We start from the raw sequence: 14919 nt of genomic DNA, 5'->3' as shown, positions 1-14919 counted from the left end.
CCCTTTGGGTTTCTTCAGGGGATAAATCGTTGCAGAGATACAGTTAAACTACCATGTCTTACCTTTGAAGACAAATTCAGTCCCTCCCATGACCTTTGTTGACGTCATTCCTCTGCTGTAGCGCCCCTTGGCATAGATAGTAAAGGAAGGATGTTTGCAGATAGGATCTGAGTAGTGGTAGTAATATCCTTCCCAGGTATTGTTTTTATCATGGAAGATAAAGTGTCTGGTAAGGAAGAGTACTTCTGGTCGGACCTCACAGCGCTGGCTCACCCATTCTCCATTCAATCCAATAGTTAGGTCAGCTTTGGGAGGTAAGATTGGAGGATGGTGTTCATCAGATCGAAATATGACTCTGCAGGCGATGCATGATTGATCATGGTTCTGAAAAAGAAGTATAAAGAAATCAGAGCATAAAATATAGTTTGCCACATACTAATTACAGTAACTGTGTTTAGGGATATGGTCATTGTTTTGAATTACAAATCTCAAAGCTGAATTACAGTCAAACATCCAAATACATAGATGAAATATATATGTTGTTTTAGCAGCCAAAGGTGTTTCATTTTGCCCATTCAGTCATGAGAATTACATACTTTGTCACACAGCAGGATGACACCACTTTGTTGCAGTTAAAGGATACAGTGCCTTGAAAGAGTATTTATACACCTTAAAAATTTACACATTTTGTCATATTACAACCAAAAACATAGATTAATTTTACTGGGATTTTATGTCATAGACCAACACAAAGTGGCACATAATTGTGAAGTGGAAGGAAAATGATAAATGGTTTTCAAAATTTTTTTACAAATAGATATGTGAAAAGTGTGGTTTGCATTTGTATTCAGCCCGCCTAAGTCAATACTTTGTAGAACCACCTTTCCCTGCAATTACAGCTGCAAGTCTTTTTGAATATGTCTCTACCAGCTTTGCACATATGAAGAGTGAAAATCTTTGCCCATTCTTCTTTGAAAAATAGCTCAAGCTCTGTCAGATTGGATGGAGAGTGTCTGTGAACAGCAATTTTCAAGTCTTGCCACAGATTCTCAATTACATTTAGGTCTGGACTTTGGCCTGGCCATTCTAACACATAAATATGCTTTGATCTAATTACTTCTCTTTGAAGGGAATACAGTTTTGACACTTTTCTTCTCCCTGCCTGTAGGTGGACAATGACATAGCTGGGCTCAGATGATATAACTCCTAAACATGCGCATGGGAGTTACTTTGTCTCTGCACATAATTGTGCTGAGACTGTACACTAAGCTGTGCATGAGTGGGTCAGTGTACACTTTTAGAAAAACAAGTGCTGACAGACAGGTAGAAGCTTTTATAGAAGAACAGACTTGCACAGTGTCTTCTGCCAGTCAACACAGCAAAGACTGTTCCATTTTAAATGACTATACTATAGCAGTTAACTGTCTCTATAACCGGCAAAGCTGTTTGGGTAATCTGGATTCTTTATTGATTCATAAACCAATTGCAAAGGAGATGAGCAGACACTTTTCACATGTTTCACGCACACACAGCCTGTGTGTGTGGAACCCCTCTAGTCTATGCTCATCTCTTGTGCAATTCTTATTATGGATCAATAAAGAAGCCACTTCTAGCAACACAATATAAATGTATGCTTCCAAAAATCTCTCTTTTGAAGGGGCAATCCCTCCTTTAGACCCAAATCCATTGGTCCCTTTATTGAACTAGTCCTCTTTTAGATTTGCATGAAAAAAACTTAATTAACAAAGGTGGTTTATATTGCTCTTAACTGTATGCTAGTTTAACCTATATATCAGTGGTCTCCAAACTGTGGCTCGGGGGACGGATGAGACCCTTTGCTTGCTTTTATCCGGCCCTTGGGTATTATTTCTCCCACTGACGTTAAAAATGGGGTATAATTCCTTCCAATCACACCAACAGTGGGGCATAACTTCTACTAACACCAATGCTAGGACATTATTCTTCCCACTTAGACCAATGATGGGACAATATTCCACCTACTGACACCAATATCGGGGTACTATTGATCTCATGGCTGACAATGAAGGGGCACTGTTATCGACGCCAGGACATTTTCTACTCCCACTGGCCACAATCCGGCCCTTGTTAAGTTTGAAGGATTGTACACTGCCCCTTTGTTTAGAAAGTTTGGAGACTTCTGCTGTATAAGATTACATTTCTTAAATTCTAGTGCTATTAAAAAAGAAAAGTCACAATGCTGCACAAAGCAACAAAAAGAAGCTGGCCAAATTTAGAAACAGGAAGAAATCTGATTGCTATGAGCACCTTCACCTACGGCTACCTTCAGCTTCCACGAGTGAAGAGCACACCTAGTAGTTCTAAGTATGAAGGAGTATGTGACTAAGTCCCCTTTCTCTTATGTGACAGAGTTGGTGCTTGGTGACTGGCCGACCACTGTTACATTGGGGTGAGGAGAGTCCTTAGCCCAGATTGGGCTCCAACTAGACTAAACTAGAAAGAAAGAAAGGGTTTATTTTTATTGCTTCAGCTTATTGTGGTAGTGTGGTGGGACAGTGAAGGAAAGGTGAGTATATGCAGCTAGGAAGGGGTGGATTAAAGTGGACCTGTTTCTGTCCTCTACATAGGTAAAGCCAAGGATCCTTTAAAGAGGAAATAAACTTCCATCTTTAAATTTTACTCATGGGTAAGCCTATAATAAGGCTTACCTATAGGTCATGTAAATATCTCCTAAACGTATGCGATGCATACTAGCACATTATGCCTTTGCCTTGCAAGTAAAAAAAAAACAAAAACGTGCAGCAGTTTACAACCGCTTTAAAAGAAACTTGTCATAAAAGAGATGCTGGGTTGCTATTGCCGACCTTCTTTTAATAATCTAGTAGTGCAGCTGTTATCCTGTCTTCCTTTGATACTGTAAATCAGTGTCCTAAACAAGTATGGAGTCAAAAGTGCTTATCGGCATGTTTATACCTGGACAATGACTCAAAGTACTGAAACGAGGGTCAGTATGACACCCAGACAACTAGCAGTTTTAGAATGAGAGGATTGCAATGATAGCCTCCATATTTCCCCCATGACAGTTTTACTTTAAAATAAATTTAGTAAATTTATTGAACTTTAAAATAAACCTCGGAGTTAGGAATAAAGGCCCTGTCATTGCTCACTTTATTTTTAAAAATTTCACCCTGGCTTCACTATTTATATGGTTAATGACCTGGAACAAGTATGCCGCTCAGAAAGCCTTGTTAGACTTGGCTAGCCACATGCTTCTTCCAGGTCAGTGACTTGGTAAAAAGAGAAGTTAGGACCAGGATGACATCCCAAAACTTCCCCCTAAAAAAAGGCAGCAATGGTGGCTCCCACATTTTTGTTCTCAAATATTTTTTTCTTCCATGAATTAGCATATTTATTTTAGTACCACCGTTTTGCTAATACTGACCTGCTTAGAAGCCTGTAAATACATGGCAATCTGCATAAATGCTAACATAGTCTAAGTGGAAGCGGGCCATGGAGGCAGTACTAAAAGTATTAGTACTAAAAATATGCCCTTATGAAAGTTGGTAGGTATGCAGATGCACTGTATTTACCCGAATTATCAAATGTCTGGTGAGTGCATAGGCACAGTGGAGGGGAGCTATTTGAGTTGACTTTATCTATAAGAAGTGCACTGGTGGCTTTTCATTTAACCTACTTAATCAGAATATCTTCTTCTCCCTATATTCATTATTGCGTTTGAATGACACGCTTCTCCAAGGACTTACAATTTCTTTGACTGGATCCTTAGCAGATGGACTAGCCTCATTATAGTTTGATATGTGGTTATTGTTCTCGCTATATGTATATTACGTTATAGCACTCATTTGGACACTCATTATTATTTTAGATTTTTTTAGTGCTGCACTTTTTGTTCACAGGACATTACAGCAGGTTGTTCTCAAGACAGATTTGAGTACTAACACTAGTTGCAATTAAAAATATTTTTTTTCACATAATGAATACATAACTATATTACTTAGGATTTTGCATATTTGCTTGGAGTCCTTTATGACCCTACAAAATCACATTTAGATGCAGTTGCTAAATGGTTTTGCTGTCTCTGCCCAGTATCCTTAGACTGGCAAATCTTTGCTAGGGCACTCCGGCGCAGGAAAGGTTAAGATTAAGGAAAAGGCTGTGTTTGATGTTATATCAAAGCCCCCTTTGATCTTGATTAGAATATTGTGCTGCTTTTCCATAAAGGAAATGTTTGTCTGCAGAGATCTGTATCTCTACACTGCTGTCACATGTATCACTTTTTACAGCACTACATATTTCATAAATCCGAGACACTGACTTTTGCTTGGAATGAAAGTATAACTTCCCCTGTTCAACATAGCCTAGCATTTTTTAATACATACTTTATACACATACATATTATAATATACATCTGTTTAACAGCCCTGTTATGCTAGACTGCATTTTCAGCACACAAAATTGCATTTAAAAAATGAAGGATAACATTAAGGAGTTTTCCTGAAAGCCATTTAAAAATTTGCTCATAATTATTTATCATCATTCATTAATTGATCTGCGAGTTCCCATTCAAGTAAACAGAACTGGGGGCTAAATGCAGTAGATAACTTCAAACATACAGAGATGTATTAAAGCATCTGGAGTGAAATTGGTCTAAAATCAGGTGACCAATTTATATTAAATCCCAACTTGAGGAAATCTTTTTTCAAATTTTTGACAGAGTGGGGAAGGGTTTGAACTGACAGACAGAGGTTGACAGAGGTTTATATTGCTGTCTGCCCCCTCTGGGCTTAGAAGAGGAGACTCTTCAATTGATGCAACATTTCTGCAATGGGGCAGAAGCAGCCAAAGAGCAGGCAGAATTTCTTTCAAGTGTATGTTCCTTTCCTTGCTAGCAAGCTCTGATTTCCAATTCAATTGATCTAATGGAAGGGATGGGAGGGAAGAGTTAGAAACTCTTTTAGGTTTCTACTGCTATCTGGCAAGCCTAAAGTTAGACTTCAAGGTACTTTTAACAAGATTTTTTTATTAAAAAAATTGTGATTGTTGGTTTTTACATTTGTGTTAATATTAGTTTAGTGTCTCAAAGTGTGTAATGGTGGTGTAGAAGAACTGTGCACCATCTGTTAACATGGTTTAAAACATGACGTATACTCAAAAAGGGAAGAACTGATGTCATATATAGAGTATCTTGTAAGATTAATTGTGGCAGCTCCCTTGATATTGAATACCTTGAATTACTTCTGAAAAGTTACAGTACACTTCTTCACATGTAACAGTGCCTATGCTCTGTGGTCTTACCCATTCTTGCTTTCTTAGATCTGCTACTCTTGGAAGACTTGCAATGTCTTCCTTTGTTCTGTAGTGACAGTTGATGGGGGCATTACTTGATACTCATTGTTTTTCTGTGGTCTTGCTGGAGAGGAAGCTGTACCTAAGTACCTGCAGTGCAAGGATCTCCTTGCTTATAAACCATTAATTCCGCAAATCGTTTTTTTTTTTTTTCAGTTTTCCTGTTGTCTGTATGTAAGTGTTATACCTAGAGAGGGTATAGCCCTTGCGCCACTGGATATGAAGGCCTAACTGTCAATTTTAAGATTTACAGCAGCTGAAGAGTAAATTAGTAAATGGATAAAAATGGCCTCTAGTAGAGTAACCAGCCTCAGCGCTTGCCCAAGTATTAATAAACCAAAATAATTATAATTTAAATTGTGCCGTAAGTGCACATGTTTATTAAATCAATGGGTATGTGCAACAAATATCTATTGTGCAATAATTAATTAAATCACTAATACATTATAAATAAATATACTCACGTGAGTATACAAAAAAAATGAATATATAAATATATATCAAGTGCAATAAGTTCAATATATTGTACCAAAACAAAAGTGCTCAGTGCACATAAAGTGAATCAGCGAACAGTCTTTGCAAATGTCCAAAACCAATGTTTTAAAACACAGTCTTTATATTTAAAGTGCAGGTGCTTGAAAATAAGATGCTAATCCCCTTTAGCTTACAATTAAGCTGACTTCCTCCTGTGGTACATGGCCCACGCGTGAAAAGATGAAATCACTCACCAGATGTGGGGGGTCATGACTGTCAATGACAGCACGACCATAAGCGCTTAAGTGGTATCACCCACTGGGTAAAGGTGTAACGGGTCTAATCCGATAAATGTCTTTTCCTCCAATATGGGTCATGCAAGGAAACAAAACTCCAGATAGTGTAGTATTTTGAATAATAAAAATGTATTTCCCACTTAGGGTATACATAAAATTGGTGGCATAAATTCCATAAAATCATATAAAGCAATAAAGAAAGTGCGTGACCGTCACGGTAAAATGGGTGAGCTAGAGCGGGACAGGGTACTACAGCTATGAGCGTGTACCTTCCGGTTTGCGTTCCACTCGGCTCCCATGTGACGACACTACGTGTGTTACAACTTACGCGTTTCATCAGCACGCAGACATCTTCAGAGATCTCTTTCTTCCTTGCATGACCCATAATGGAGGAAAAGACATCTATTGGGTTGGACCAGTTACACCTTTACCCAGTGGGGGATACCACTTAAGCGCTTATGATCGTGCTGTCATATGACAGTCATGACCCACTACATCTTTCCTGTTGTCTGCTGCTGCCTCCCACTTATGTGCTGCTAATGTCTTTGGATCCTGCTTTCTAATACACTTTCCATCAGTCATCAGTTCCCCTTACAGTACTTTATTTCAACACCAGTCATCAAGAGGGGCATATCTCTTCTACTAATAAGGCCTATGCCAAATTGAGACAACCAGACCTATTAGATTAGGCTTGGGGAAAAGCTCAGCTAATTAGGCTATTAAGGTTAATTTTAGCAACCCCTTAAATACTTAAATAGTTAAGAAGGGCCAAGATGCCCTGGATATACAGGCCTCTTAACAAGAAATTTTCTTTGCTTCTCTGTGCATTCTGTGCATAGTATTTGCTGGAATATCTGTGACACGTGCTGTTGAACTGAAGAGGTCAGCTTTGTACACAATTTAGTATGAAATATTACATGCTAAACCAGTTAAACAGGTTGAATCTGTATCTGTTGGCTGGTTTACTCAAAGCAATTCAAAAATGTCTTTGTGTGACTAGCAGAAAATTACAATTTTGTTGGCAGCAACGGATAATATAAATGTGATTTAAATAAAGCAGTGCTAGTATTAGGGCTTTTGATCTTATGTAATGAAAATAATATTGTTGAGGATATCCTGTATCCGCAATAGACAATATCCATCCAGTTGGAGGAAGAGAGAACAAAGTCAAGGCTTTCTTCCATTAAGTATACTTTCATTGAGGCAAACACAGGGCTGGGTGTGCTTAAAACTACCCAACTATAACAATGGAAGACGTTTATAATGATCTTTTGAATGGAGTATTTTAGGGGCCCTATGAAGCAAATCATAACACATTTTAAAACTCAGACGAATTTATTTACACTCTTAAAAGTTTACTCCATAAAAGAATACCTTTGAAATATGCAAATGCCTTGTTCTACTACATAACCAACTACTGTTGACCACCTTCCCTGACTCATATAACCATTGTTTTGGGAAGGAACTAAGCTTTTACCCAGGAGTGGTGATGCCTGCATGTTCTGGTCAAATTATGCCAAGTTGCAGCAGATACTTAGGGCTACCTAAAGCACCAGTTGGGATATTACTTTAGCACTTTGGTCAGTTCCCCAAAATCACTTGTTGCCTAAAGTTTTTCTTTAAGCTGACTATATTTTGTATGTAGAAGTACTTACACAAGTCTAATAGATATGAATCCCACATATAAACTTTATTTTTCATTATTGTATAATTGTAAAAGATGTAGAATTATTGTATAACCATCTAAATCAGACATGCACAAAATTATCTAAAGTGTTTGGGATTCAACCCAGATTGGACTAATACGTAACCAGCTCATATCTACCACAAAGATGAGCCCCATGTGCACCTGGGCACCATTTTTTTTTCATTTATGTTTTTCTTAGCTGTAATATTTGTAGCAATATGTCCAGGACTATGGCCTGAGTGGGTCTGCCATTGTCACCGGTTACCTCTCCAGCCTATGTGAGCTGCGACCCTGCGTGTGAGAACTGACACATTGACAAAATCTTTGTTTGGTTGTTTTATTGTATTTTTAGGGGATGGGAGAAGGGAATGAGTGGGATACTGCTTTGGCTCGAACTATGTACAATTCCGGGACTTTACAGCAAAAATACCCGTAAGCGTTGTCTTGACGCCAGCTGACGCTAGCCAACGCTTACTGGCGCTTTGAACACACTGTATCTCTGAAAGCTGTGCTGAAACTCTGACTTAAGTCCAAAAGATCCAGGACTGTAGAACATTGAACGTCTGACACTGCTTGCACTGCAAAGTCACTGACTACTCCCTCCAACCTTGCACTGGCTTGAGGTAGCTTGCTGTGGATTCCCAAAGGGGTTAAATATATGCCTGGTGCTTACTGAAGTGTGTGGGGGGAGGGAACTGTGTGACACAGGCACAGATCGCAGGTTCAGCTATGCTGAATCCTGTATTCTGTCCCTGCCTGTCACATAGGAGATACGCCCGCTTTGTTTACACAAGCGGGCGGATTTCCTTACTCGATCCCCGATGATCGGGGAAGAGCGGCGGTGATCACCGCCTCTCCTCCCCTGGCCCGACTCTCGATGTGTCTGAATACAGCGGGAGCGAGCCCCTGGGGGGGAGGAGTCCAGCGACGAAGGTCTACGTCGCTGGATGGAATCGAGCCACTTTGCCGCAGTACGCTCCATGTGAGCGGTCGGCAAGTAGTTAAATACAAAGTGACCCCTGATTGGAGGAGGTAGAGAGGCCAGGTGATGATGTCAAGATCTCCACCTCATCCAGTCAGAGAGTGTTTTTTAACCAAGCATGTACAGTCAGGAAAATAATTATTTGATCCCCTGTAGATTTTTGTAAGTTTGCCTATGTACAAAAAAAATGAAGGGTCTACAATTTTTATCATAGGTGTATTTTAAATGATAGAGACAGAATATCAACCAAAAATCCAGAAAAACACATAAAACATGTTATAAATTAGGGTGCAGTACAGTGAGTAAAATAAGTATTTGATCCCCAAGCAAAACATAACTTAGTACTTGGTGGGGAAACCCTTGTTGGCAAGCACAAAGGTAAGATGTTTCCTGTAGTTGATAACCAGGTTTGCACACATCTCAGGAGGGATTTTAGTCCAGTTTTGTTTACTGATCTTCTGTAAATCCTTAAGGTTTCTTGGCTGGCTCTTGACTAATTGAAGTTTCAGCTCCCTTAATAGATTTTCTATAGGATTAAGGTCTGCAGACTGACTAGGCCACTCCATCACCCTAATGTGCTTCTTCTTGAGCCACTCCTTTGTTGCCTTGGCAATATGTTTTGGGTCATTGTCATGCTGGAAGACCCATCCACGACCCATATTCAGTGTTCTGGCTGACAGAAGAAGGTTCTCATCCAAGATTTTATAATACAGACTGACTTTCCCACACTGAGGGACCAATGGATGGGGCCACGTATTGTAATATCTCTGATGAAAACTTTCTTCCCTCAGCAAGAACACTGAAGATGGGTCATGGATGGGTCTTTCAGCATGACAATGACCCAAAACATACTGCCAAGGCAACAAAGGAGTGGCTTAAGAAGAAACACATTAAGGTCTCCAGCCCTTAATTCTATAGAAAATTTATGGAGGGAGCTGAAACTTAAAGTTGCCAAGAGAAGGTAGCGGCACATCCGAGAATAAAAGCAATTCTTTTATTAAATATCCATTAAATGCTACTTCGACACATACACATAGCTCACAGCAGATCAGTATACGCATTTCACACTCCTGTGCTTACTCATTACAGAGTAATTCCAAGTAATGAAGATGGAACAGGAGTTTGAAACGCTTCTACTGATCGGCTGTAAGCTATGTGTATGTTTCGATGTACTATTTAATACAAACGTTTTTATTGGGCTTTATAAACAAGAAAGCCAAAAAAACAAAAAAACAAAACCAAAGTATGACATATCAAAGCTGTGTCAGTACAAATTATTCCAAACAAGTCATATATAGCACATGGTAAGGTAAATATGTATACCAAAGAGAAAAAAATGAAAAGGTATACAGTATATCAAGTTATGTAAGGCAGCGACATCACATGCTGAATAACCAGGGGCATAGTCATGTGTTTGTAGAAGGCAAAGAATGATAAGACATATCAGAGTCCCAGTTGGAAAGCAAGGCATGGAAATCGATGTCATAATAAATGTGCTATAGTATATTAGCCTGATATTCTGATCATATCAAGTTTCTTAGTGCATACTTCGGAAAAACTAACAGTAACAGTATTAACAGATTGTTCCTGAGATATAAATTATTGTCTGGGGTAGGACCCCCAAGTAGACCACCGAGTGCTGAAAAAGGGTAACCTCATGAAAACTTAAAGCAGGATTAGCCCACAACCCAATTCTCCCATTTTTTATGGAAGATATGCATAGTATCATATAATGTGTGATGGACCCTCTCCATACTCCTAATCGCCTCCATTCTCGACATCACCTGAGTCCAAGGGACCGTCTCCGACCGCCAGTTAAGGGCCACCGCCCACAGCACAGAGCAACATAGTGTGTGTGCTAGTCTCTGAATTGGTGCAGGGGCACCAGGAATTTTAGCAAACAGTAGTCCCATCTGGGGTGTAATGGATATTCTTGATGTCAGCATTTGGGAAACCACCTCTGATACCCTATTCCAAACCATAGATAGTCTGCCACATTCCCAAAAAGTGTGAAGTATGGTGCCCGGAGCACCACAGCCACGAAAGCAGCGATCGGAGACCACCTGATAAAACCTATGGACCCTGTCCGGTGTAAAGTACCACCTAGTGTGGATCTTCACGACCGTGTCCTTCACTGACATTGATTTAGTACATTTATGCATATTTTGTAGCATGGAAGACCACGACTCAACTGACAGTTCCACTCCGAGATCAGCCTCCCACGCCAACATGGCCCGAGATTTGTCAGGTAGGTGGAGGCCATTGAGGTAACTATACAATCTCGAAATTACCCCTCTATCTCTAGATGAGGTACGGCAGATTAATTCAAAGGGGGAAGATTCAAGGCAGCCTGTCAAAGGGCCCTGAGAGCTATAAAAGTCTCTGATTTGAATAAATCTATGGAGTTCAGAATCCGGGACATTATATCTGTTCCTAAGGCCTTCAAAAGAGTAAAAGGAGTTATCTTGGAACAAGGCGTGGAGGGTGGTCAAGGAGTGTTGTATCCACCAGTTATAGGTGTCAGGAGATGTAAATGCCGGTGCAAAGCTTTTATTACCTACAAAGGACATTAAAGGAGGTCTAGATGAGCGCAGCTGGTACCTGTCATGACATGCTGACCAAAGCTTTAGAGTGTGCCATACTATACTATTAAGCTGTTTGAAGTCCCGAGGGTGCGACATGGAGGACCAAAGTAGGCCCTGAAGGTTAAAGGGGCGAACAGACTCGGTCTCAAACCTCAGCCAAGGTGGCAGCGGGGCTCCCGCATGCCATTGTGCGGTCTGGGCCAGTCTAGCAGCCAGATAATAATGCCACAGGCTAGGGACTCCCAGTCCCCCTTGAGAAAGAGGCCTATAAACCGTGGGTTTTCCGCATCTGGGCCTCTTATCTTTCCATATGAATCTGTTCACTGCCCTTTGAACGTCCTCCACATCCCCCCTCCGGAGTACAATCGGCAGGGCACGAAAGAGGTATAATAGTTTTGGCAATATAGACATCTTAACTGCCACTATCCTTCCCATGAAAGGGATTGGGAAAGAGTGCCAGAGGGACAACCATTGTTTTACCTTGGCAAAAGCTTGAGGGTAGTTAACGCTATACATAGCTGACAGGGACGGAGCTAGACGTACCCCCAAATACTGCAGGGACTGTTTCGAGACTGGAAAACCAAATGTGGTAGTGATAGTGTCCATTATTTCTTGAGGGATGTTCACCGAAAGGGCTGAACATTTAGAAAGGTTAACACTCAGGCCTGAGACCCTCTCAAAGTCCCTCAATACCTGTATCAAGTTAGGGAGAGAGACCAAAGGGTCCGGCAGGAACACCAACACATCGTCAGCGTACAAACTAATTTTATGTTCCTCCGAACCCTTCGTGTATCCCTTGATCTCTGGATTACTACAGATAGCCCTAGCCAGGGGTTCTATGGCCAGTGCGAATAAAAATGGTGAGAGGGGGCACCCTTGTCTGGTGCCCCTACCCAGGGGGAAAAGATCCGAAGAGCAGCCCGGCAGCTTTATTTTAGTTTGGGGATCCCGGTATAAAGCCCTAAAGCCATGCACGAAAGCCCCCCGGAAACCAAACTTAGCCAGAATGACATCCAAATATGGCCAAAGCACACTATCAAATGCTTTGTTGATATCAAGTCCCAGTATCAAGGCCTTACGGTGGAATAGGTCGGCATCCTGAATGATATCCGACGCTAGGCGGATATTGTCTGTTATGTACCTGGATGGAATAAATCCTGTCTGTTCTGGGGCCACCAGGGATGAGATTATAGGTGCTAATCGAGCTGCTAACAGTCTCCCCAAGATTTTAAGATCGTTGTTAAGGACAGAAATCGGCCTATAATTTTGGGGTAGAGAGTGATCCTTGTTAGGTTTAGGGATTAAAGTCATGTTGGCGTGTAGCATATCCGGGGGAAGCGGATTACCTTGTAAAACAAAATTAAAGACCCGTGCCAATTTAGGAGATAAAAAGTCTATAAATTTCTTATAATATGTGGACGTAAATCCGTCAGGGCCTGGAGCTTTAGAAGTTTTAAGGGATTTGATCACAGCTGCCACTTCCTCTTCCGTGCATGGGGCGTTCAAACTGCCAAGCTGCTCCCCAGATAGAACCGGTAAATCTAAATTATCTACCCATGAATAAGATACATCCTGGTCGCCGACCTCCGGAGGGGAAAGCAATTTCTTATAAAACCGAGAAAAAACATTCAGTACCTCTTTAGGATGTGAGACCAATCTGCCCCCTTCATCCCTTACCTTATATACATGTGCCGGTTGGAGAGACTGGTGGAGCTTCCTGGTGAACACGGCCGAGGCTGTATTACTATGTAATAGAAATCTTGCTTTCGCCCACTTCAGTGATTTCTCAGTGGCCAAGGATAAAATAGAGTCCAAAGCAACTCTCTTTTGTGAGATTTGATGTTGTACCTCTGGAGAGTGGGTTTGGCTATGTAGGTGATATAGTCTATGTAGGTCAGAGGTCAACAAGCGGATATCAGCCAGTCTTTTCCTTTTGGCTTGGGTGGCCAGCTCAATCAACTTTCCCCTCATCACTGCCTTATGGGCAGCCCAGAGCATAGGGGGAGACACTTCACCGTTGTCATTAAGGGCAAAGTATTCATGGAGGTGTTCAGTTACTGTGGTGAATGTCTCTAGGTTAGAAAAGATAGAGTCATTCATTCTCCAGTTGGACGCGGAGAACGGGAGACCTACATGTTCCGTAGCAAAAGATACTATATGATGATCAGACCATGGGCATACATGAATACCTGCCGAGGAAGAGTTTGCTAACAGAACTGGAGAGCTGAACACATAGTCCAACCTGGCATAGCTGTCATGTGGGTGCGAGTAGTGGGTATACTCTCTCACCCCCACATTAAGTGCCCTCCATGTATCTATTAATTGAAAGTTGGTCAATGATTTATGTAATGCTCGTGGGAAGGCATTGGCCGTGCTCACCGATCTGCTCTTGTCCAACATAGGATGTGCCACCAAGTTGAAATCGCCTCCAACCAGGACATGTGCAGAGGAGTATCGCTCCAAGATCTGGAAAAAATGTTGAAAAAAAGAACCCTGTGATACATTAGGGGCATACAGGTTAGCAATTGTAATTGATTTACCCTGGATAGTACCCTGTATTATGATAAATCTGCTGTCTGGGTCCCTAAACACCTGTTGGACATCAAAATGCAGGGAGCCACGAACCAGGACCATGACACCCCTAGACTTGGAAGTATATGTGGTGAAATAGACCTGATTATATGCTTTATCAAAACATTTGGGGTGGTTCAGGGCAGAGAAATGCGTCTCCTGTAGCATAATGATATCCGCTCCCAGGTGCCTATAGGAGCGGAATGCTTTCCGCCTCTTCTGAGGTGTATTAAAACCCCTCACATTATGTGAGATTACTCGCAATCCCATAACTGGATATATAAGAGAAAGTTGCTACCCCATTGGCTAAAAGGCACTATTATATCAATGGAGATAAAATTAAACAAGTGATAGGATACCTCAATGGGCCGTGTATTGATCGGGAGAACCGATGATAAATCCCCGTCAGCACCCGGTGGTCTACATAAGATCAGGAACACATAGAACAAAAGGGAGAAACTTATTTTCATATAGAGAACAATAAACAAAAAAAAAATAAATAAAAAATACAAAAATGCACAGTTCAAGTCACTGGAGAACATCGGGGGACAGAACCCCGGTTCCAAAAGAGGAGTAACTTAGGACTAAACCGTCCTACACTCTTTTAGGTTTGAAGCAAACCTGCAGCATCAAGCTGTGTACCGCTGCTTTCCCCGCTGCAAATATCGTGCGGGGAATTCTCGGCAATACAGTAAGTGCTGAAGAGTGGGGGGAATAAATGGGCGGGCACAGAGAGCCTTCTATATGGCCCCAAAAAAAAAAAAGAAAAAGGAAAAACAACTCCTGCAGGAAGATGAAAAAAAAAAAAAAATTTCAATCAAAAATGCATAAAGTCCCTTCAAGGGTGCCCAGAGAAAACAAAAAAAACCATCCTGGAGCATCCAAAAATACCCATACCCTCCCCCCCCCCCGTCCTCCAGCATATGAATACAGTACTCAAATCCAAATAGGAGAAAGAGAATAAGGCACGGGGGGGGG

General features: G+C 41.1%; 1 protein-coding gene across 1 annotated transcript in view; it reads right to left on the bottom strand.

Annotated features, from left to right (window-relative positions):
- Window positions 1–14919, bottom strand: part of APCDD1 (APC down-regulated 1) — a 78941-nt gene that overhangs the window by 1497 nt on the left and 62525 nt on the right. Inside the window, exon 4 of the mRNA XM_082258519.1 lies at window positions 63–384. Within this exon, the coding sequence (XP_082114645.1) occupies window positions 63–384 (322 nt within the window). The remainder of the gene's footprint in view (window positions 1–62; window positions 385–14919) is intronic.

Source organism: Pelophylax lessonae (genome assembly GCF_965119305.1).
Source record: "Pelophylax lessonae genome assembly, chromosome: 5".
Classification (NCBI taxonomy): domain Eukaryota; kingdom Metazoa; phylum Chordata; class Amphibia; order Anura; family Ranidae; genus Pelophylax; species Pelophylax lessonae.
This window is presented reverse-complemented; position numbering and strand designations above follow the sequence as displayed.